At 38.1% G+C, this 25,729-nt stretch overlaps 4 gene segments (V, D, J or C); all 4 read left to right on the top strand.

Annotated features, from left to right (window-relative positions):
• The first annotated feature begins 1,404 nt into the window (after positions 1-1,404).
• Positions 1,405-1,938, top strand: LOC113071206 (Ig heavy chain V region 5A-like). The segment is given in 2 exon segments: positions 1,405-1,515; positions 1,607-1,938. Coding segments are annotated over 2 exon segments (351 nt in total).
• A 1,478-nt stretch (positions 1,939-3,416) lies between these two features.
• On the top strand, positions 3,417-4,068 carry LOC113071207 (Ig heavy chain V region XIG14-like). The segment is given in 2 exon segments: positions 3,417-3,484; positions 3,591-4,068. Coding segments are annotated over 2 exon segments (351 nt in total).
• A 4,673-nt stretch (positions 4,069-8,741) lies between these two features.
• On the top strand, positions 8,742-9,319 carry LOC113071201 (immunoglobulin heavy variable 3-11-like). The segment is given in 2 exon segments: positions 8,742-8,816; positions 8,900-9,319. Coding segments are annotated over 2 exon segments (411 nt in total).
• Positions 9,320-9,625: 306 nt separating this feature from the next.
• LOC113071209 (Ig heavy chain V region 914-like) lies at positions 9,626-10,149 on the top strand. The segment is given in 2 exon segments: positions 9,626-9,754; positions 9,839-10,149. Coding segments are annotated over 2 exon segments (354 nt in total).
• The last annotated feature ends 15,580 nt before the right edge of the window (positions 10,150-25,729 follow it).

Raw genomic sequence — 25,729 nt, 5'->3', positions numbered from 1 at the left:
AAATCCTGGTCAGGTTTTGACACTGTCATGTAAACTCTCTGGATATACAGTGTCTGACAGCAGCTACTGGACTGGCTTCATTCGGCAGCCTGCAGGAAAAGCTCTGGAATGGGTTGGGCTGATATGTAGTGATGGTAGCACATATTACAGTGATAAACTGAAAAGTAGATTTCAAATTTCAAGAGACATTTCCAGGAACACAGTGACTCTGCGAGGACAGAATATGCAGACTGAGGACACATCTGTGTATTACTGTGCCAGAGAGAGAACACACAGTGATAAAAAACACCAGCAGTTCTGGTCAAAAACATCTCGAATGAAAAGAACAATAAAAAGTCCCCATACATACGGTAGGAATATGAAAAACTGACTCTTACTTATATGAGTGTTTTAAAGCCCAACAAATGGCCGAGAAATGACCAATGTTGGTGTAACTTAACAGTACAATCATTTTTTACTTGAATACAAAATGATTCATTTTTAGATAACTTCTACTATCACAGTTATAAAGTGAAGGTTAATGTCAAAGTTATTAATCTTTGACAAGAATACTGATGATATTACAATAGAAGAGCACTCTGCCAGATTAAAATTTTAGCAGATCAGTGATGTTATAGGATTAATGCAATATATTAAAACATATTGCTAACATAGTTATATAATTTATATATGACTATTTAATATAACTATACATAAATTTTATTTACAGTCTTTCTGATGTAGGTCCAACAGATCCATACTTTCAGAATGAGGGTTATTACAGTCAACCAAAACTAAAACCATAAAAAAGAGAGAAAAATCATTTTTGCATTAAATAAAATACTTTAACAAAAATAAAAAAACAAAAATAAAAAAAGTAAACTTTGTTACAACTAGCTGTTACTAAAATAAGTAAAAGTGTAGTAAATAAAAATACATATACAGACATTTACAAAACTGTCAAAAAAGTAAAATAGTAAAAAATTTTTATATATAAATAATATGTGATGTAAATAATTTGACATTTGTAGAGGAAAGAAAAAAATAACATTTCATTTATAAAGTTCAACGTTACAAATATTTAAATGAGAGAAATACATTATAATTTTGTCACTTCTATGTGTTCAACTCTTTAAAAAAAAAAACTCTCAGTGTTAGTAATGTTTATAAAAGATCCCTGTCATAATAATAATGAGGAGAATTTTTTTTTTCCATTCATTTACATTAGAGTATTGCATGATTAGATAATGGAATAATACATTTGACTTTACATGATCATTGCTCAATGACTCTTTCAATGTAAATAATGACTTAAATTCAAACCTAAAAGCCTTTTTGAAAATAATGTTCAGGACAGGGTTATGCACGTGAAGTATGTAAATCTCCTATTGCATATTTAAACAGCAGGCATGAGTCAGTTTACACATTCATCTGATCACTAGAGGGAGTGAAGAATCACTTCAGTTCAGTCAAACTGTGCTGAGAAACAAAACATGATCTCTTCATCTTTAGTGCTGCTTCTGGCAGTCATATCCTGTAAGTTTAGTCTGTTTTCTGTGTGATACATAATTTTGTTGATCAAAAGATCATGATATCTTACTAACGAGTATTATTTGATTTGATACAGGTATTGATTCATATGAACTCACTCAGCCTGAGTCTCTGACTGTCCGTCCTGATGCCACTCTCACTATCAACTGTAAAGTCTCATATTCAGTTACAAGTGAGCATACAGCCTGGATTCGTCAACCTGCAGGAAAAGCTCTGGAGTGGATTGGATTCATCTGGAGTGATGGAAGCACAGTCTACAAGGATTCTCTGAAAAGCAAGTTCAGTATCAGCAGAGACACTTCCAGTAACACAATAACACTGCAAGGAAAGAATATGCGAGCTGAAGACACAGCTGTGTATTATTGTGCCAAAGAAACACAGTGACAGACGCCTACAGACTCCCTGTACAAAAACATTGTCATAACACAAATCAAAAGTGTTTCTGATGACTTTCTGGTTTTTACATGGCATAATGAAATTATAGACATTAATTCAGCTTGTACAACAAAATTCCAAAGAAATCCTTATAATGAAACAAATGCATCATTTATCACCAAGTAATGTGTCATTTGAACCAATATAAAGAAAAATCCTGCGCACTCGTTTATCATTCAGTTCATTGCAAGAAAATGTGCAATGCAGATGGAAGGAGGAGTTAATGGAAACAGTAATGTGTTTTCTTCTTAAGCTGCAACAAATAATGTGTCTGTATTTGTGACAGCACAGGTCGGACAATCATTTGACAATTATGATAAAAATGAATTTACTCTTCTTAATATTATTTTTACATGTTCAGTAAATAATGCCATTTTCTTAGTTAGTCAGATTAAATTTAATTTAGTATTGTCAGCTTTAGATTCTGTAAATGTTTTAGTGTATTCACTTTGTTTTTTTCCCCTCCACAGACATTCATTGTCAGTCCTTCACTCTGAAGCTGTGGTAAAAAGACCAGGTGAATCTTTTCAGCTGTTCTGGACATCCTCTGAATTTTCATTCAGTAACTGTGCTGCAGCTGTTGTGAGAGAAATCCCTGGAAAACACTGGAGTGGATTGCATTCATGTATCCAGGTTTTATAAACTGGAACAAAACAGCAGAGACTTGTGAGGCACAATTGTTCTTTCGATGGCATTGACAGAGCAAAAACAAAGATAATTGCAATACTGACAAAACTAAATTGTAAGTTATTCAGTATTATTTTGTTTACCGAACTTTTGTATATAAGTAAAATCACACTTGAATTCATGTTGTTTTTCCAAAACATCAGCCTGACTGTGATTAGACAGATCTGTGGCCTAGTAGGAAACACAGTTCTGCTTAAATATTGAACTGTACCTAATATTTTATTGTTTTTAATACATCAAATACCAAATATTAAACTAAATTTGTTTGTTGAATATGAGTTGTGCTCATGCTGTTTCATTAGACGTGTCTGACATTTTTGGTATATGCATTTATTTATCACTTTTTCAACTTTCACTATATAATTCTGTTGATAAGCATCAAATTATAAGACCTAGATTATACAATAGATTTATGAAGAGGTTTCTCAAATTTACACTACAAATTGCTATAAAAGTGCAATGTTTAAAATGATAAAAAAAAAAAAAAAATAGGCAACAAAATAAAAACATGCATGCATCTTGAACGACCAGTAAGAATCTCTAAATAGGCCTTCATATCAGAGAATAAAGGGTTTATATTTATATTAAGAATGCATTTATTGGACATCTAAAAACCTGATGGTGCAACAGATTATACAAGATATCAAACAGACTAAAGATTGAATGGTAAAAGAAGTTTCACATCTTGGACTACAAAATGACTATATGCAAATTCTCCATCTACTCCATGTACTAAAGCGAAGTGTGTCTTAGGCACAGAAGGAGAAATTCACATCATTTTTAATCATGATCTTCTCATCAGCTCTATTACTGCTGGCAGCAGCTGCATCATGTGAGCTTGACCGATCTTTTATTCTATCTATATTAGTGAAATAAGCTTCTGTTATCAGACATTTTGAGACATAACTAATAATACATTATTTTATTGTTATTTCCAGGTGGTGTTTTCTGTGTTGAGCTCACTCAACCTTCATCTATGGTTGTGAAACCTCAAGAATCATTCTCCATCTCCTGCAGGATTTCAGAATCAAGCTACTGCATTCACTGGATCCGTCAACCCACTGGAAAAGCACTGGAATGGCTTGGATATCTTTGTAATGGTGGTGGCACTAACATTAAAGACTCCGTGAAAAACAAGATCAGTTTCACCCAGGACACGTCCAAAAACACAGTGTTTCTACAGGGGAAGAATTTTCAGACTGAGGACACAGCTGTGTTTTACTGTGCCAGAGAGTCACAGTAAATAAACAAGCCACAGCTCTGTACAAAAACCTGAACACATGCAAGAATCAGATATAGATAACACCAGGGGCATTTCTAGACTTTCATCAGCATCCAACACCAGTCCCCATATAAATATTCTTACAGTCATTTACAAGCTGTGCCAGTATACAGTAATCATTAACACATAAGGATTTATTAATCCATTCACACATTTCATTCAGCTAAAAATGCTTTAAAAATATTACATAGTCATTTAACATCTATGAAAAATGTTCTCATAAATGTCACATATTCAAATTTATTGTCACAAATTTAACGTCACATATTAATGTATTTACATTTTTTATGCACATGTAAAAGAAGAATTGAGGCTGGAGGAGGAGTTCATGCAAAACTCTAATGTTTATCTTTCATAAACTGTTTCTGTTCACTGATTTTATGTGTTTTTTGTTGAAGAGCATCATTAGCAATGGCAACAATAATTAATTCAGTCCTGATATTACTGTTTTTAAATGGTTTGTTGTTTTCTTAATAATAATAATATTACTGTAAATACTTTTAGCGAGCAAATAGTTATAAATTTTTCCTGAATTTTCAGTTTATTATATTTCTTTCTCTTCCACAGATATTCATTGTCAGACCTTCACTCAGTCTGAAGATGTGGTAAAAAGACCAGGTGAATCTTTTCGTCTGGTCTGTACTGCCTCTGGATTTACTTTCAGCGGCAACTGGGCTGGTGTAGTGAGACAGGCACCCGGTAAAGGACTGGAATGGGTTTCAACTATCAGTACATCCAATACACCATACTACTCCCAGTCAGTTCAGGGCAGGTTCACAGTGTCCAGAGATGATTCCAGCAGTCAACTGTATCTACAGATGAACAGCCTCAAGACTGAAGACACTGCTGTGTATTACTGTGCTAGAGAGTCACAGTGAATGAGTTCAGTGTCAAAGCAATACAAAAACCACCTTTACTGTTGACTTCACTGATGCTCCAGATGTACTGTTCCTTTTCCAAGAGGTGGCGCTCTTGTCATGCAGTTTTAGTTCACTGCTTCAAATGTCACTGAATGAATGTTAATTTTCTTGACAGAGAGATAGGCAGTCCAATTTCTAAATTCTAAAGAAACGCAAATAAACATTATGCATTTTATTTAAGGAGAAAAAGTCCATGAGTACATCAAAATAAATGTATGTGAGAAAGAAATTAACTACAGAAGAATATTTCTGTAGTGCTGAGATCTGTGCATTTTTCATGCACTAATTATAAGGAATAAAGAATTTTGTTTAATTAGATTTTACATCTAAACATTTTGTAAAATAGGTGTCAAGAAGAAACAAACAGAAGATATTTAATGATTTTTAATGGCTCATTTACAAAAAAGACTTCAGTGTTTTCTATTTAATTTAGGGAAATTTTCATTTTGTAGTTTGAATTGAATTTGTTCACTAAAAAGTATTGATGCAAATCTCCTTCCTTATGTAAACAGGTGCATGCGGACACAGTAACGAGCTCTTAAAGTCCTGCGGTCTAGATAGAGTCACAGGTCCCACCTGAGAGACAGAATCATGTATTTTAGATTATTGCTAATGATTTTATCTACAGCATCCAGTGAGTAACAGTATCAACACTATACTATGGGTTTATTAGAGAGTCTTGTAGCTGCTACTATTTAAAATAATTTCAGAGGTTTTGTGACAATAATGTGCACAACTCATTTCAGTTAATGACAGTGTTTTCAAATGTATGTTCCCAGGTGTTAATTGCATTGAGCGTAATCAGCCTGCTCTCATGGTGATAAAACCTGGAGAATCATTTTCCATCGGCTGTAAGATCACTGGATATTCAGCATCAGGAGGTGGCTGTACTAACTGGATACGACACTCAGCTGGAAAAGCGTTGGAATGGATTGGCTGGTTCTGTAGGTCTGGAGATACAGGCACCAGTGACACAATGAAGAATAAGATCAGTTTCACTGCTGAAAAAATCCAGCAACACAGTCTTCTTACGAGGTCAAAGCTTTCAGACTGAGGACACAGCTGTTTATTATTGTGCATTCAATACACAGTGACAAATTGCCTGAAGACCTGTGCAAGAATTATTATATTCTCTGCATAGACAGCTTGGAAACACAATGCAAAAGTTTTGTAGACAAATAAAAAGTGCCTACTGCTGCATTTGTTATTTGCTTCTTCCATTTATTTGATCTTTAACTATTTTTTTTTCACTAAACATTGCAAACTTTTTAATTAATCAAGCAATAAATTGATATTATTTAGTCATCAGTGCTGACAGAACTGCATGTGTCTCAATATTTGTTTTTAAGAAACACAATACAATTCAGAAATCTTTATTCTTTCTACTTTTTTAATCACTGCAGGAATCATCTGGCATAACGGGGAATTTCAACTTCTGTCCAAAATACAGAAATTTTGGACATGCATGTAAAATTCTTGAAGAACTAAGTATTTATACAAATACAAATTTCATTAAACACTGAAGTCAGATGAACATGAAGTTAAAGATCTGTTTATCAAACAATCTTAGATGTTAACGACATGTCTTAAAGTGCTTGTAACACATATTTCTGGTCTGTTTTTTTCATCTCTTTAATAGATCACAGATCCTGTCATTTAATGCTGAAAGCAATTATTTTGGGCTTGATGGGGTGCAGGTGTGGCTGCTCAGCCATTGACAAGCAGGTCCAGGTGCGACTGCTCGGTTTCCAGGGCAACGCTGATGAGAGCTCGGGACACGTGAACCTTTTGGACCTTTAAGAGCTTGCACAGATCCACCATCATCCGGGACATGAACGGGGTGCCCTGGTCAGTCAGAATCTGGGATGTGATGGGACTACACAGAAGGAACAGCTCCTGGGCGATGGCTTTCATGGTGGCTTTACGGAGGGGGATGGCCTCAGGCTAGTGGGTGGCATAATCCACGATGAAAAGGGTGTGTTCATGCCCCTGGGTGGACTTCGGCAGCGGCCCCACCAGATCCATCCTGATCCGATCGAAGGACACCTCAGTGATGGGTAGCGGTATCAGCGGGCTGGGGGACCGCTGTGATGTCCGTTGGCAGGTTGGGCAGGCCTGACAGAAACGCCTGACTTCAGCCTCCAGGCCAGTGGAATCAGTCGCGGAGGCGCTGTATTGTGTTCTGAGCGCCACACTGCTCTCTGCAGAAACAATAGAACATGGGGTTAGCCAAGTCTTGTGAAGACATCTCTCACCTCTGCATTCGTTTGCTGGGTTTATGTAGTTATGGATGGGGAGCTTGATGGGGCGCAGGTGTGGCCACTCAGCCCATGATGAGCAGGTGCAGGTGCGACTGCTCGGTTTCCAGGGCGATGCTGATGAGAGCTCGAGACACGTGTCACATATTATTAAACAGTTTTCCACTGAAACTTGATCATAAACAATTTTACCATAAACAAAATGACAAGACTTTCAATGCTTTATTTTATAAATCAGACAAAGAATTTTGTATTATCATTAAAAATAACCATAAGAACTAATATCAGGTCATAACATCAATGAAAATCTCAGAACCCGATGTCTGATGGAATGGATTGGATATTGTTGGAGACCCTTTTCATATTCAACATCTTATGACATTATTCCACGGTCAATATGGCAAAATCAAAGCAAATAAATAAATATTAAACACTAAATGGGTCAGGTGATGCTTTAGCCTTTGCAAGTAAACGTAGCCTTTTTTATTAAATTAATCTGCTAAATGTGCCTGTGCTGCCAAAATGAGTCACAATGTGCAAATTTAAAAAAATGATTACTTTTTATTTTCACATTCTCCATTAAAAGACCTTAAATTTGCTAAACGATTTGTTGGAATCGGATGATTCGATGATAAATGAAAACTGACAATCAGTGTATTTTGTTTGAACACATCCATTTCTGTGTGTCCCCAAATATATCAATGCAGACTCAACTGACATATTTTCTATTTAAAACTAGTAAATGAGTGATTGATCTGAAGATGAGAGACAATATTCTTTTTTAATGAAATTTCCGGGGATTTATTTAGGCAGTTTTACAGACGTACAGACATTACATCCAATCCTGTTTTGTCAGTATTGTAACTGAAAAAAAAAAACTAAACAAAAACAATAATCCACATGTAATCCAAAACAAAATCATCAGTTAATGTCTTATGTAGCGAAAAATTCAAATTTTTGGGTTATTGGTCAGGTTCTCATCCACATGAACACTACTAATTCCCATAATACACATAACAAAAACAGAATGTATCATATTAAAGGAATAATTTACCTCAAAATCAAAACAATGTGTCACAATGTCTTTCCAACCCTATAGGATTTTACTTCTCAAAACACAGAAATTCAAGTTAAATGATTACAATAATAAAATATTTAATGGCATTTAATCATTTTGGACTTTGACAGAATCAAACCTCTTTTATATTACATGGGAAAAAAAGCAGCCAGAATATTTACTTTTCTGTTCCACAGAAGAAAGCAAGACAATAACATGAAAATTTATAATTAATGACAGAATGATAATTCCTTAGAGAACTGGTAATTGTTTATTTGTAATTAAAAGTCAATAAAAATACCAGAAATATACCAGATATACATCAAATAAATTAATACATATTATTACATAATGTGTACATATAATTTACAAAGATTTCAAATCAAACAACAGAAACGTTTACTATTGTCACATAAGTACAATTTCCATATCAAAAGGTGGTACTATTGAACATAAAATGCACCTCACTGGTCTCAAGCTCAACAGACTCCACAGTTTTTGCTAATTCAAGGTTTCAATGCAAATGAACTGATGTCTGTTTCATATTTAAACAGCTACACTGTGGAGGTGCAGACTCATCACCAGATCAGCCTTCAGATAAACCATGTTCACTTCATTTCTCTTGCTGTTGCTGGCTGCTGTGTCTTGTAAGTGAATTCCCTGGATAAAACAAATAGTTTTTATTGTAAATATTCATATTTATAATTCTACATGTTGTTTTTATCCACAGGTATTGACTGTCAGGTTGTGCTCACACAGTCTGAACAGTCAGTAGTTGTGTCTCCAGGTGCTTCCTACAAACTGACGTGTGCCTGCAGTGGGTTTACTGTTAGTAGCGCTTACATGAACTGGATCCGTCAGGCACCTGGAAAAGGACTGGAATGGATTATTTATTATTATTCAGATGCTTATAAGAACTCAGCTCAGTCAGTTCAGGGCAGATTCACAGCATCTAAGGACAGCTCTAATCTCTATCTGCACATGAGTCAGTTAAAGACTGAAGACACTGCAGTGTATTACTGTGCAAGAGACACAGTGGAAGCACAAATACAAGCACCTGTTCAAAAACTATTCATGAGAAACATGATGGTGGACTGACGATATGTTGGTTATACAATATGAAAAAGAGTCTCTGAAGTGGTATAAGGCCTGTTTGAAACACCATCACACACAGATCTTATAAGCCTTACCTTAAAGATAAAGAACAAAAATAAAATAAAAAAACCTTACCTGCTAACCAGAAACTGTTTGGAAAAAGACTGAGCAATGCTGATGATAAATAATTACTGAGAAAAAAGTAAAATAATTTACATGTATAACTCAGTTATTAATATATAAGTGAAGATTTTCCCTTGTCTACTGTAATAATTCTCAGATTACTGCATTAAACTACAGATCTGCAAACCTGCAAAGATGCAAATAATTTTGTGGGAAGGGTCAGTGTCTCCCAGACTCAAAAACTGATAAAAGCTAAACTTTCAGTCAGTGCATGTGTCCAGTGACAAACATCTGCAGTGTAACTGTCACTGTTTTACTGCAGAGATGGAGATGCTACTGTATGGACTCCTGCTGATAATTATTTCATGTGAGAAACTCCCATTAGTTCTATATTACTGTTGTAGTTTCACTCTTCTAAATCATCTAACATGATTTGTTTAATCTTTTTTAGCTGTTAGTGGTCAGTCTTTGACCTCCTCAGATTCTGTGGTGAAAAAGCCTGGAGAATCAGTGACTCTGTCCTGCACTGTGTCTGGATTCTCAATGAGCAGCTACTGGATGCACTGGATCCGTCAGAAACCAGGGAAAGCACTGGAGTGGATTGGATTTATAGACACTGGTTCAAATGCATATTATGCTCAGTCTCTACAGGGACAGTTCTCCATCACCAAAGACACCAGCAAAAACATGCTGCATTTAGAGGTGAAAAGCCTGAAGATTGAAGACACAGCTGTTTATTACTGTGCTAGAGGCTCACAGTAAGACAAAAAACAGGAGGGCTGAACAAAAACTACTGACCCCGTTACAAGAATGAACTTAAATATATTAAAATATAATGCTGCAATCTTGTGTTTAGAGTCTTAACCAAGTTGTTAATCTCAGGGCATATTAAATTATGAAAAAATTAAATTTCTGTTCTGAATCATCGCCAAAAGCTTTTCACAACATAGTAATTTGTTTATTCATTAATGAATTCATTAATAAAGCTAAATTAAGAAATTAAGCATAGGCCCACCTTTTACCCTGTTCTACAACTAAGCACTGGCAACTAGGATGAGATTTATATGGGCAAACACTTCAGAAAATATAAAAGTCTAGTTTGATGTTTTGTTCCAAATGAGTCATTACTGCATGATTTATGAGTTTATAAAGTTTTAATCGGTGTAACAGTGGAGGATATACATCAGCTATTCATAGAATAGCAGTGATACAAGATATCAAAAAAAGCTATGCTAAATTTTTATGTAAATGTAAATACACACTCTTAGAAGAGATTGAACCTTTAGAGTTCAAAAAAGAACCTTTAAGTGCAAAGAAAAGAACTTCTAGCTATCAAAAAGGTTCAAAGTTGAACTTAAAGGTTCTATAATGATCCACTGGTTATTTGGCACTTATTTTAAGAATATTTGTGTTTATATATATATATATATATATATATATATATATATATATGTGTGTGTGTGTGTGTGTGTATATATATATATATATATATATATATATATATATATATATATATATATATATATATATGTGTATATATATATATATATATATATATATATATATATATATATATATGTGTATATATATATATATATATATATATATATATATATATATATATATATATATATATATATATATATATATATATATATATATATAAAATTCCACAATTAACTTTCTGAAATGAGTAAATGATGGCAAAACTTGTGTTTCTTGGAGATCCATCTTTCAATATTTACCCTGTGCACACACACATTATCAATACTCAAAATGCAAATTATCCAGTTTTTATACCCATCCCCACAGTTGCTGTGTATAATTCCCTTAAGTTTCCATGAAGCTGAGAAGAACCACTAATAAAATCATGATTTTTTTCTGTTTTGTGATTCTATTGATGTTTGTCACACCTTGTTAGTACAAATCTTTAAAGGGGGGGTGAAATGCTCGTTTTCACTCAATATCCTGTTAATCTTGAGTACATATAGAGTAGTACTGCATCCTTCATAAATCCAAAAAGTCTTTAGTTTTATTATATTCATAAGAGAAATATAGTCTGTACCGATTTTTCCCGGAAAAACACGACCGACTGGAGGCGTGACGTGTGGGCGGAGCTAAAGAATCACGAGCGCGAATAGGCTTTTGCGTTGAGAGCGTTTGGAAGCTGTGACATTACCGTGAGGGAAATCCCATCCTCCAAAACAAACCATGGCTTACAGTCAGATTCAGCCGTTTATTTATGATCCAGAATCAGATCAAGAGGCTGAAACTGAACGAAAGCAGCAGCAGCAACGACTCGCTCCGAGCGGGGCTCGAACCCGGGTCTCTGGCATGGGAGGGGACGCACTAACAAGGAGGCAGAGATATTTGAAGCAGTTTTACTCACCGCCTGCGGTTCCAACACACGATCGTGACCCTTTTTCTTTGGGATTGCATCATCCTTAAGAAATATACGATACGCAAATCCGTCGTCAAACTGGGCCTTGTGAACAAGCATCTTCGAAATGCAGGGGAACAAACACAAACACTTGCACAACTCCGCTGATGCTCTGTAAAAATAAACTCCATCCACTGGTCCCTTAATGCTGTTTTTTTTTTTTTTTGGTAATCTGTGAAGGGTTGTCTTGCCCTGGCAACCAAAAACACACTCCTTTTGTGACTTTTCGCGACGCTCTCGCTCTGATCAGTGAATCGCTCTGATCAGTGAACTGTCTGTGCTGCTCAGCCTCGCTATACGGGAGTGCGCGCTCTTCCGGCAGAAGCGCCCTAGGACCCATATAAGGAAATTCCGCTCCATCTAACGTCACAAAGAGCCATGCTTTTTTTTTTTTATTTTTATTGCATGAATAACAATTACAGAAAATGAACACACACACACACAAAAAAGAATAAAAATAGAAAATAAAAATAGAAAATAAAATAAAATGCCAGGGTTAAAGATACACAAATGTAAAATACAAAAATTGAATAAAAATAAAACTCAATAGACCAAACAAAGAATTAAAGGCTTTGACATTTCACAAAATCTTAAAATTATTCAACAAATACATGGTTTTAACAGCTTTTTTGTTTGTACTGTCCTTAATGGAAACCATATAATTTTCTAAATCTTTCAATACCACAGAAAATAAAGGTTTCTGATTAGTAAATTTGCACCTATGAATATGAAACTTAACTAAAATAATCAAAAGATTAATAATATACGCTTCCTTTTCCATACTCTTTTCATATTGTAAAAAACCAAATATTACATGTTCGTATAACAAAAGAAAATTAAAATTTAATTTGTTATTTATAAATTTAGAAACTTCCCACCACAGCCTTTTGGTATACCGACAGTGCCAGAAAATATGAGGTACAGTTTCTGGCTGCAAAAAACAAAATGAGCAATTTACATCAATGTCTTTGTTAAATTTGGATAGAAAATGTTTAGCAGGGTAAAACTTATGCAGTATCTTGAACGAAATTTCCTTGACCTTATTTGTAAGAATATATTTATTAGGTAACAACCAGACCTTATTCCAATTAATAGTTCCAATAAACCTTGACCAATAGGAAATAACATGTGTTTTACTTACAAGTTCTTTTTGAAAAAGGGAACGTATAGCCTTATTATTTTTGCTTGTCGAAAAACAAACTTTACCACAAATCGTATCAGTAAGATGCAATAAAGACACACGTTTAGAGCATGAAATACCTCTACATAGAGAAACAACACCCAAAGAGATAGCACCAATTACAGAGGCAAATTCTTTAGGGGAAACAGGGAGGTTGAAGTATGAAAGAAACTCATCATAAGTCATTAAATACCCCTGATAATTCAACAACTGACCAACCACAAGAATGCCCTCATCAAACCAAGTTTTCAAAAATATACTCTTATGTTTGTATAAAATATTACAATTATTCCAAATGTAATAATGATGTGGAGAAAAATTATGCTTGTAAATTAACTTCCAAGCCAAAAGTGCTTGCCTGTGAAAAGCTGACAGTGTAACTGGAAGTTTCTCGATTTTATAATCACACATAAGCAAAAATGAAAGTCCACCAAGTTTGTCAAAAACCGATTTAGATATCATATTCCAAACAGAATCAGTGTTTTTTAGAAAATATTTCAACCAGTTAATTTTGAAAGTGTTATTTAAAATAGAAAAATCTAAATAATCAAGCCCTCCATTTTTATATGAATTAACAATAACAGATTTTCTAATATAGTGTATACGGTTTTTCCACAAAAAATTCAGCATAATTTGATCAATTATCTTATTTGTTTTATTATCGGAGTGTATTGAGGAAGCTATATAAGTAAGCCTTGAAATACCTTCCGCTTTAGCCAGCAGAACACGACCTTTGAGAGACAAGTCTCTCTGCAACCAAATATTAAATATGTTCTTTACTTTTTTAATCACTGGGTCAAAATTTTGTGAGATTCTCTCCTGCTCATTTTTAGTAATAACCATACCCAAATAAGTAGGAGAATCCTTTACAGGGATATTACATATATTTCTGTAATGGCAACTTTTTAAAGCAAATAGTTCACATTTTTGTAAATTAAGACAAAGCCCTGAGGCACTGGAAAAAACTTCAATGATCTTGACCGCTGACTGAATTTGATCAACATTTTTCAGGAAAAGAGCCGTGTCATCAGCCAACTGACTTATCAGAACACTTCTCTCTTCAACTTGAATTCCTTTTAAATTGGATGATTTAATAAAGTGACAAAACACCTGAGCAACAATAAGAAAGAGGTAAACTGAGACTGGGCAGCCTTGCCTAACTCCTCTTTCCAAATTAAATCTTTGAGTAGTGCCATTCTTTAATTTCACAGAACTATTTCCCCCCGACAAAGAGCCATGCTCAAAAAAAACTTTCCGAAACTTGTGACAAACCGGAAGGAGTATTTTGGGAACAAAAATACTCCTTCAAATGTACAACTTAATTTTTGAAACTTTGTCCATGTTTAGCATGGGAATCCAACTCTTTAACAGTGTAAAAAACTCAGTATGCATGAAATAGCAGTTTTTTTCAGCAGTATTTCACATCAATAACCCAAAATAAAGACCTTTTTTTTCTTCTTTCTTTTCTTTTTTTGCAGATGTGTACAGCAGCATGGAACACAACCAGCCAAGTTCCCTTTTGGTAAAATCTGGAGAATCTTTTACCATTTCCTGTAAAATATCTGGATATGCTCTCAGTGATGGCTCTAAGGCACTTGGATTAGACTCACTCAGGGGAAGATTCTTGAGTTCATCGGCATGATCCATGCTGGAGGAGGAATAGACTACAAGGATTCATTAAAAAATAAGTTCATCATCTCCAGAGAAACATCTACAAGCACAGTATACTTTAAAGGACAAAAAAATTTAAATACAATAAAACAAAACCTAAGATATATAATAATAAGACCTAAATCAATAAACGCTTTAAATAATCTGCACATTTATTATTGGAAACAAAATGTGGCAATAATTAAAAGTCGATGAAATTACTTAAATATAAATTATATAAAAATATTCTTAATATGGTTTATTCGTTAAATTCGATAAATTAAATTAATTACTAAAAAATGAAGTAAATGAATAAATGAATAAAAAGGTAAATAAATAAATATATAGTGTGCGTGAGACTCAGAAATATGATTCCACTGCTTATATACGATACATTCCTAACTGAATATTTAAATAAATTATGCAAATTGATAGAGTTGGGTCCGAGTCCACCTTTGTCGAGTACGAGTCAAGACCAAGTCCACAAACATCGAGTCCAAGTCCGAGTCCGAGTCCAAAAGGGGTCGAGTTGGACTCAAGTCCGAGTTCTTAAAGGCCGAGTCCGAGTCGAGTCCGCCCGAGTCCAGAAAGTAATTAAATTAAAAAAGATTATAAATTGGTATTGTACATTTTTACATTCTATTAATATTTTAACCTTTCAACCCATTAAACCAATGGCAATATAAAAATGTAATAAAAAAAATACCACTGTTACATCTAGTCATTGCCATTGAACATTTTTATTTTATGTCAACAGAACTTTTTTCCTATCAAAAAAGGTTTCAAAGGTTTTATTGTATTACAAGTGCATGAGAATACAAATGAACCTGTTTTATTATTGTATCACACTATATTGTCAATTTGACAGAGATTTCAATTTGACAGTCAAATTTCAATTCCACATTTGACAGAGGTAAAGTGCAGCCAATGAGGAGATCCTTAATGATGGCATTATGAATTTCTTGTTGTCTTGGAGAACTTGCATCATAAAGTAGCACTGCTTGTTTGGTCAATTCTGGTCTTGCAAATCCTGCAATGCTGAGCTGTGCAGCATCTGTTGGTTGCTGCTGCTGTCTTTGGTAGTCGGTTGCATCGGTTTTCGGATCACCAGTACACTGAACCGAAAACCGTTTATTTCGGACACGTCCGATTTAAGAACCGATGAACTGATGATACTGCGCATGCGTGTAATTTTTCAAGTATTTTGTTAAACATCGGAAAGTGTGATAAAACTATATATATATATATATATATATATATATATATATATATATATATATATATATACTTTTTTTTTTAAGATAGGGGCTACATGTTTCTAATCTGTATATTGTAGATTATGTATGGGCCAAAGGGGTTTTCAGGGAAGTTGGACAATAATTAAGACTCTAAAGACTCCATGTTTAATATGAATAAGGGATGATATATGAAATTTCTGTACTGTATTTATAGTTAATGATGACAGATTCACAAACTGAGTTTGTAGTAAACAGAACATGAAGAAGAGTAGAGCAGCTGATGATACTGCACAGCCTGTGCCGGTGTCCTGACATTTTATCTTACCCTGTCAAATTTTCCTACCCGGGTTTTGAGCGATTCTCGTTCTCGAGTCAAGAACCGGTTGTATCAGTTTTCAGATCATCAGTAAACTGAACCGAAAACCGTTTCTTTCGGACGCTTCCGATTCGAGAACCGAGGAGCTGATGATACTGCGCATTCGTGATTCAGCATGAAGCCGACTGACTCACAGCGCGTCTGAACCGAACTGATTCTTTTGGTGATTGATTCTGAACTGATTTTGTGCTAATGTAATGAGTGCGGGTAAACCGAGGGCTTGAATGAAGGGCAATCTGACGAAATGTAAGTTCATTAAATAACAAATACATCGCAATGGATTATGTATCCAGTGAACTGTTTTTTTTTTTTCAACCGGTTTATTGAATCAAACCGTCCGAAAGAACCGGCTCGCGGAAAAGAATCGAACTTCCCATCACTAATCCACATTGATTTCCAGTGAGTGGTGCGTGTGTTTCGTCTGCAAGCATGAGACTTCTGCCTGCCGGTGTGGTGCAGCAAAATGACAGAAGCGGAGACATTCATTAATTTATCATTTCAATTTTATGCTGGTTTTATTGTTACACATGACGTGGACTCGACTGTACTCGGAATATTTTCCGAGTCCAAATTGTTCAAGTCCGTGTCAAGTCCGAGTACAAATTCACCCGAGTGCGTGACAAGTCCGAGTTCATTCAAAATTGGACTCGAGTCCGGACTCGAGTCCGAGTCCAAGTTCGAGTACCCCAACTCTACAAATTGATGACCTTCTTAAACCCTTCATAATCAGTTCTGTATCACTGTACAGCTCAAAATTTCAGTACACAATTATGGAACATAACATCTTGGGATTTACATTACTGTTGCTGGCTTCTCAATGTATGATTCCAGACTTTACTGTTCAGAATATGATTGTATATTTATCTAAATGTACACAAAAGTATAATGATCTCATGTTTTATTTTGCAGATTGTTGGTGTCAAACACTGACTGAGTCTGAGGCTGCAGTCCTGAAACCTGGAGAATCTCATAAACTGACATGTACAGCCTATGGTTTGGACATTGCTGGCTACTGGATGGTTTGGATCAGACAGAAGAATGGAAAAGAGCTGGAATGGTTGGCATTGATCAGATCTGATGGCCAAGAAACACATTACTCTCGGTCTGCCAAGGAAGGTTCACTATCTCCAGAGACAACAGTAGGAAGCAGGTGTATCTGCAGATGAACAGCCTGAAGAATGAAGACACTGCTGTGTATTATTGTGCAAGAGAGACACAGTGACTCAAATAACTGCAGTACTATACACAAAACCTGCCAAGAAAGTAGACAGATAAGACAAAATATCTGTCTACACAAAATAATTGAATAAGGACAATTCAACAAAGCTCGTGTCATTCTGTTGTTTGGTAATGTTTGTACTGTGACATAAAAACAAGCAAATAGGTCTCTAGAGCCTATCTTAACAAAATAACATTGCAGAAACTAAACAAACAGATGTAATAGGACTCTGCATGATTAAAATACCAAAATATTTTTAAAAGAGTATGTGGAGAAACAAAAAAATAAAAATAAAAATAGCTGCATGCATGTACAATATTATTTTCATATCATTAGGAGGTATACTATTGTTCATGAAATGAACCTCATTGGATTAAACTCCTGAGTTTTTGCTAATTCAAGGTTTCAATGCAAATTAAATGATGTCTGTTTCACATTTAAACTAGGGATGGTAAGCAGTTACATTTTTAAATCAAATTTATTACATGACTTGGTGATTTATTTAATTGTAAAGTTAATTAGATTAATTAATTTAATTAATCTAATTAAATCGCACATCAAATTTGTAGAAATAACTTTGAAAAGATAATCTGAAGTTACTGTTGTGCAAATCATCAAACAGATATTACAAAAAGTAGGTTCAGCAAGAAACGTTTTGTTTGATAAAATTTATTACATATACTCTTTTGGACCAAGTGAGTAAATGATGACAGAATTGTAATTTTTGGTTTGGTGAACTATAACTTTAATAATTTATTTTCTTAATTTTATTATTATTACTATGAAAAATATAAAATTATTTCTCTAATAAAATTATACTCTAAATAATAAACTAAAACTGCTAGTAGATGGTGGTAAATGTCTTGATGATTAAGTCATCGAGACATTTATGCATTCATTTGATTTGTTCAAATGGCAGATTCATTTAGGAGTGAAGTCAATGGTTATTTGTGAATGGTTCATTGAATCAATAGGCTTGTTCTTCTTGAAGAGGGTCATCACCATCAGACCGATCGGTGCGTGTCAAGGAACCACATGAGCTTTAGAGAGCAGACAACTCCTTGTGCTATTGTATCGCTTTTGCTGTACTTTGATGTCAAACACCGATCGGTCTGTGCAGTGCCACTTCAAAGCCAACATGACTATGGCCAATGGTTCAATGCACCAAATGGTTCACCGAATTCGTTCAAAATGTGGATTAAGAAATGAAATGCCGCTGTAGATTGCTCGGGGACGAACAGTTCTGATTTGTCTTTATATTTTGGTTGGCAAAATTGAGCAAAACAGACAACATTGCATCTAAAATAGTACAATATTAACTTCTTAATGAACTGTTGTATAAGATGAGTATCACATTTGCACCTCATATGATATTGTACTTGTGATGTAAATATGAGCCACAATTTTAAACAGGTAGGCCTAGGTCTCTAGGCTCCATCACACAGTAAGTTGTTGCCCTGCCTCATATTCGACCGTATGAAATGGCAGATGATCCACACAGGTCTGCGGCGGGGCAAGTACATTAAATGCATTAATAATTTGAATGCGTTATTTTTCTCCATAATTAATTAATATAATTAACGCATTAAAATAACCAGCCCTAATTTAAAAAGCTACACGGTGGAGTGCAGGACTCATCACCGGTTCAGCCTTCATACAAACCATGTTCACTTCATTTCTCTTGCTGTTGCTGGCTGCTGTATCTTCTAAGTAAATCCCCTGGATAAACAAACAGTTTTTTTGTGTAAATATTCATATTCATAATTATAAATGTTGTGTTTATCTGCAGGTTGTGCTCACACAGTCTGAACAGTCAGTAGTTGTTTCTCCAGGTGCTTCCTACAAACTGAGCTGTGCCTGCAGTGGGTTTACTGTTAGTAGCACTCACATGTATTGGATCCGCAAAAAAAAAAAAAAACATGGAAAAGGACTGGAATAGATGTATTATTATTCAGATGCTTATAAGAGCTTAGCTCAGTCAGTGGAAGGCAGATTAACAGCATCTAAGCACAGCTGTAATCTCTATCTGCACATGAGTCAGCTGAAGATTGAAGACACTGCAGTCAGTATATTATGCTATTGTGCAACAGAAACACTGTTCGGAAACTCATCATGGGAAATGAAATGCTGGGACATGTATGAATTACAAGCTCTTAAGTAACGTCTTGGTTACGTATGTAACCCTCATTCCATGAAGGAGGGAATGGAGACGTTACGAATGGGATCTCGCCCGAGAGCCCAATCACCTTCGAGTGGTATAAAACGAGCCAATGGTACACAAAGTACCAAGGGGACGTAACATCTCCGTTCCCTCCTTCAGGGAACGAGGGTCACATACGTAACCAAGACGTTCCCTTTCATTCGGTCACGTTCAACGTTACGAATGGGGTCCCTTACAAAATGCCACATGGCTGTCTTCCAGCGACCCGTGTGAGTGATAGCACCCTGTTGTGAGGCCAGCACGAGTGAGAGCCTATAGCTCACACAGAAAACACTGGGTAGCATATTCCAGCTGGATATATGCTAGCAGGCTGCCTGCCCGTGGGAGGACTTACAGATGGCAGGTATCTACCAAGGTGGTGATACATAAGAACTCTGAGGTACCCAGCCCGCAGGGTGGAAGTTTCAACGACAGAGCTGGCAAGGGGCTTGCCAAGGGAAAGACACATGCTGCGGAAAGACTTACTGTGGACATGCACACGTGGGATTACCCAGAAAGGAGAATCACGACACATGGAGGCACCTGGTCCCACACATGGCTGTACCCGGGAGGACACAGGCTCTACACGGAGATTATAAAATCTCGCGAATGTGTTAGGTGTCACCCAGCCCGCAGCTCTACAGATGTCTGCTAGTGAGGCGCGATGTGCCAGTGCCCAGGAGGAAGCTACACTCCTAGTTGAGTGAGCTCTCACCCCTAGGGAGCATGGCAGGTCTCAAGCCTTATAAGCCAGGACAATAGCATCCACTATCCAGTGGGATAACCTCTGCTTGGAGACAGCCTTTCCCTTCTGCTGGCCTCCGTAACAGACAAAGAGCTGGTCTGAGGTCCTAAGGCACCGAGTTCTGTCCACGTAGGTGAGGAGCGCACGTACTGGACAGAGCAGCGCCAGGGCTGGGTCTGCCTCCTCCAGGGGTAGCGCTTGCAAGTTCACCACCTGATCCCTAAAAGGAGTGGTGGGAATTTTGGGCACATACCCAGACCGACGTCCCGATCTGTGGAACCTACATGTGTGGGTTCTGGACGGGTCATGGAAGGTTAAGGTACCTTGCCACCACAGGTGGTAGCTACCATCACTTCAGCTAGAGCCATGTCCACCAGACATGCCTATGCTTTGAAGTGGAACTGCTTCGTCACTTGGTGCTCTTCACGGTGTGAGGACCCCTGGAAATGCCCAATTGGGTCAGTGCTTTCCTTTCTTCAGGAGGGGTTGGAACGAAGGCTGTCTCCTTCCACCCTCAAGGTCTATGTGGCTGCCATTTCGGCTCACCATAACCCTGTTGATTGTAAGTCTCTTGAGAGGCACGATCTGATCATCAGGTTCCTGAGAGGATCAAGGAGGCTCAATCCGACTCGCCCTCAGCAAGTCCCCTCGTGAGAGTTGAGAGTTAGCCGGCCCGAATTCCAGGCACGCGTCGTAAACTGAAAATGCCTGCAGGTCCCCGACCCTCTTCACCGAAGCCAAAGCCGTCAGGAGCGCAGTTTTCAAAGATAAAAACTTTAGCTCTACTGAGAGCAAGGGTTCGAAGGGAGCTCTCTGCAGTGCTGATAGAACCACTGCGAGGTCCCAAGAGGGGACTTGCTGAGGGCGAGTCGGATTGAGCCTCCTTGCTCCTCTCAGGAACCTGATGATCAGATCGTGCCTCCCAAGAGACTTACCATCAACAGGGTTATGGTGAGCCGAAATGGCAGCCACGTAGACCTTGAGGGTGGAAGGAGACAGCCTTCGTTCCAACCCCTCCTGAAGAAAGGAAAGCACTGACCCAATTGGGCATTTCCAGGGGTCCTCACGGCGTGAAGAGCACCAAGTGACGAAGCGGTTCCACAAGGCATGTCTGGTGGACATGGCTCTAGCTGAAGTGATGGTAGCTACCACCTGTGGTGGCAAGGTACCTTAACCTTCCATGACCCGTCCAGAACCCACACATGTAGGTTCCACAGATCAGGACGTCGGTGCCAGAGGGTGCCCCATCTCTGAGAAAGAAGGTCCCTCCTCAGAGGAATTGGCCAAGGAGGGGCTGTCGTGAGGAGTACAAGTTCGGGGAACCAGGTCCGGCCGGGCCAAAAAGGCACAACCATGAGGACCTGCTCCTCGTCCTCCCTGATCTTGCACAACATCTGTGCAAGAAGGCTCGCTAGGGGAAACGCATACTTGCGCAGGCCCAGCGGCCAGCTGTGTGCCAGGGCGTCCGTGCCGAGGGTGCCCTCGGTCAGGGAGTAAAACAACTGGCAGTGGGAATTTTCTGGAGAGGCAAACAGGTCTACCTGAGTGTATCCGAAGTGTTTGCCCACCATCGTCGTGCGGACACCCCGAAACCTGGGGGGATACCGGGCAAACTGAATCGTGTAGCCGAGCCTGAGCATCCGGATGAGCCAGCGGGAAGGCCTGGGTAGCCCTAGCCAGGCTCCCAGGAACCGAACCAGCGGGGTCAAGGGGACTACAGGCGTACCCACAGTGGGGAAGCATGGTGGAGCAGACAGCCCTGGCATGGGAGGCATAGCGTCCCTTAGCGGGGGCGGAGTGCGGGCACTAGTCTGACTCCAAGTAGCAAAGAGGGCATGAGAAGGCGAAGTGTTCTTGAGCCGTCTTTGCATGGAAACTGGCAAGGGGAGAGGAGAACAAGAGCGGCAAGGAAGCACGTCGCCAACTGTCGTTCGTGGCCTCTTGGGACCCGGAGGAGGAGGAAACAGCTCTATTAGTGAAGGTTTGGGTACCACCGGCCGCAGGGCCAGTGGCGGAACAAAAAGAAAATGAGAACAAAGGATTCTCCCCCTGCTACCATCTCCTAATGAGCTGAGCTGCCGCAGGGGGGCACCCTCGGTGACGAGCAGGCTGAGGCGCTTGTGTCAGCGGCAGGGTGGAAGCAGCAGTGGGCCGCCGGGGCAGGATGTGTCTGATGGCCTCAGACTGCTTCTGGGCGGCAGAGAACTGCTGGGGAAAGCTCTCTACTGCGTCGCCAAAGAGGCCATCCTGGGAGACCGGGGAGTTGAGGAGGTGAGCCTGATCAGACTCCCTCATGTCTGCCAGGTTCAGCCATAGGTGGCGCTCCTGGACCACCAAAGTGGACATCACCTGACCCAAGGAGCGCGCAGTGACCTTCGTTGCCCGGAGAGCGAGGTCGGTCCAATTGTCCAGCCTTGAGCGCTCAGGACAGGGTGGAGGATTCCACTCAAGCCCGATGCTCTCCGCTGCCCGGGAAAGCACGCCGTCAGATCGGGATCGGACTCGGACAACGCTGGCACTCCCGAGGGAGGCAACGCAGCCAAACCCTCATCTCCCGAGGACTCAAGCCCGCCTTGTGATGCGGCGATCGACATACGGTCCTCTTCGCGAGCCCCGAATGAGATGTCAGGAGCCTGAGAGGGTCCAGCAACCCCAATCCCGGGAACTCAACTGGCTGCGGCGTATGTGAGTGGGGTGTGGCCCGAGGAGGTTCGCTCGTCCGGGAAGCCCACACAGTAACCCTCAGATCACCCTGACCACCAGCCGAAGTAGCCCTCTTACGAGAAAAAGAGCTAGAACGGGGTGTGGCAGAGGGGACTCTATACCTTTTAAGGTAATCAAGTCTCGATCTCAACGCCGAGATGGTCATGTCCCCGCAATGAGAACATGAGCCATCCACGAACGCAGTCTCAGCCTGCTGGAAGCCCAGACACATGACACAGCGATCGTGACCGTCACGAGGAGCGATATATCGACCGCATCCAGAAACACTCGCGCGAAATGACATCTTTAAAAAGACACAAATCGGCCCGTATCTCTTTTGTGAGATAAATTGCTCTTTTAGGGGTGTTGAAGCGCTCAGGGGAACGCGAGAGCTGTCGCAGGAAACCCATGACGAACCGCTGAATCGCACCGTCACACCAACACCAGCTCTTGCTTGTAAACACTCCGGTGATTGCAGCAAGGGATGTGCTCGGCTCCGAAGCGAAAGCTTGAATGCGAGTTGCTCGCGTTGCTCCTTATATACCAGCTCGGCAGGGCGGAGCTCGCGATGCAAATTCCGCAGACCAAAGTACTTTGTGTACCATTGGCTCGTATTGTACCACTCAAGGTGATTGGGCTCTCGGTCAAGATCCCATTCATAACGTCGAACGTGACCGACTCAAAGGGAACATAATGCTCATCTGTTTTGAATGTACTAAATGCAAAAAAATAAAAATAAATACTATTTAATAATTATTAAACTTTAATTACACTTTTCACACTTGCTTTTCAATACTGACTAGTATTTATATACATACTATACAGTAGTGTATTTTTCTGTATGACGTATAATCTGTACAGTTCATAATATTCAGTATTTTTAATTTCTCTTACAGTAATAATGGATTCAATTCAATTCAATTCAAGTTTATTTGTATAGCGCTTTTTACAATACAAATCGTTACAAAGCAACTTTACAGAAAATTATGTTTCTACAATATTTAGTAGTAGCTAGTAGTTTGTGCACATTTGACAGGATTTTAGAAATAATAATAATAATAATAATACAAGACGTAGTCAGCTAGACGATGAACTATCAATATTATTAATTAAGTTATTATATGATGCAGTCACACATGTAGAAATAATTGTTAGTTCTGTTTGTTGATTCAGGGTTAGCATCATCTGAGGTCCTCTGAGGGTCAGCATCATCTCTTCTCAGGTGTTCTGGATCCAGACTGGAGTTTGTGTAAATCCTAGTAACCACGGGATGTAAATCCCGTGGCGAAACATAGAAACATAATAGAGACATCATTAGCATAGCTGCTGATCCAACAAAGTAAAATTAGTTTAACCCAAGCTAATGAATAAAAATGCACCTTTGATCAGATGCAACTACACTCACAATTTAAAAGATACATTATTCGTATGCTTGCCGAAAGAGATGTGCTTTTAATCTAGATTTAAACAGAGAGAGTGTGTCTGAACCCCGAACATTATCAGGAAGGCTATTCCAGAGTTTGGGAGCCAAATGTGAGAAAGCTCTACCTCCTTTAGTGGACTTTAGTGGGCTGTAGCGTGGTAGAAGGCTAGTTAGGTACACAGGAGCTAAACCATTTAGGCCCTTATAGGTAAGTAATGATAATTTGTAATTGATACAGAACTTAATAGGTAGCCAGTGCAGAGACTATAAAATTGGGGTAATATGATCATATTTTCTTGACCTCGTAAGGACTCTAGCTGCTGCATTTTGGACTACCTGTAGCTTGTTTATTGACGAAGCAGGACAACCACCTAGAAGTGCATTACAATAGTCCAGTCTAGAGGTCATGAATGCATGAACTAGCTTTTCTGCATCAGAAACAGATAACATGTTTCGTAGCTTGGCAATGTTTCTAAGATGGAAGAATGCAGTTGGGCAGCCAGATTGTATAGATTACTCCTTTCATCACATAATAACTAACAACACAGATACCAGTTAATGACATTCATCAGGGAAAGAAAAAATACCATAAACTATTACTGCTACTACTACTACTACTACTGCTGCTACTACTAATAATAATAATTGAGAACAAATAATCAAACAAACACTTACCTGCTGAGCTAGAAACTATATGTCTTAAAATGACTGAACAATGCCGGTGAATGTCCATCAACATTGATTTTTTTAACCAACCTTAGGCCCCACTTGGCCACATTGGGTCAGTATTAAATAACAAACCATGGACAACTTAACAGGACAAAAGTTGGGACCTGGAAAAAAAGGGGGCATTTATTGTTATAGTAAAATTATATATATATGCAGAATTATTAAAAAAAATGTATTTGCATATGTTTGATCTTGAACTGCTCACATAATAGGCCTGATGGTGGCTCTTGGGCTTCATTACATCAACAATCAGTGTCATCAAATGGTAAATGGTGTAACAATAAGCAGTACATAAGGAGTAAATTAAACAAGTAAATTAAACACTACTCATAATATGACAACTTTTTTGGCTATAAAAAAAAAGAAGAAGAAAAAAGACAAGACAGTGGCTACATAGTTTTCTGAATTATCACAATGGCAATAAGTAAAAAATAAGTAC

Source organism: Carassius auratus, unplaced genomic scaffold (genome assembly GCF_003368295.1).
Source record: "Carassius auratus strain Wakin unplaced genomic scaffold, ASM336829v1 scaf_tig00006522, whole genome shotgun sequence".
Lineage (NCBI taxonomy): Eukaryota > Metazoa > Chordata > Actinopteri > Cypriniformes > Cyprinidae > Carassius > Carassius auratus.
Note: the sequence above shows the minus strand (reverse complement) of the source record. Positions and strands in the feature narration are given on the sequence as shown.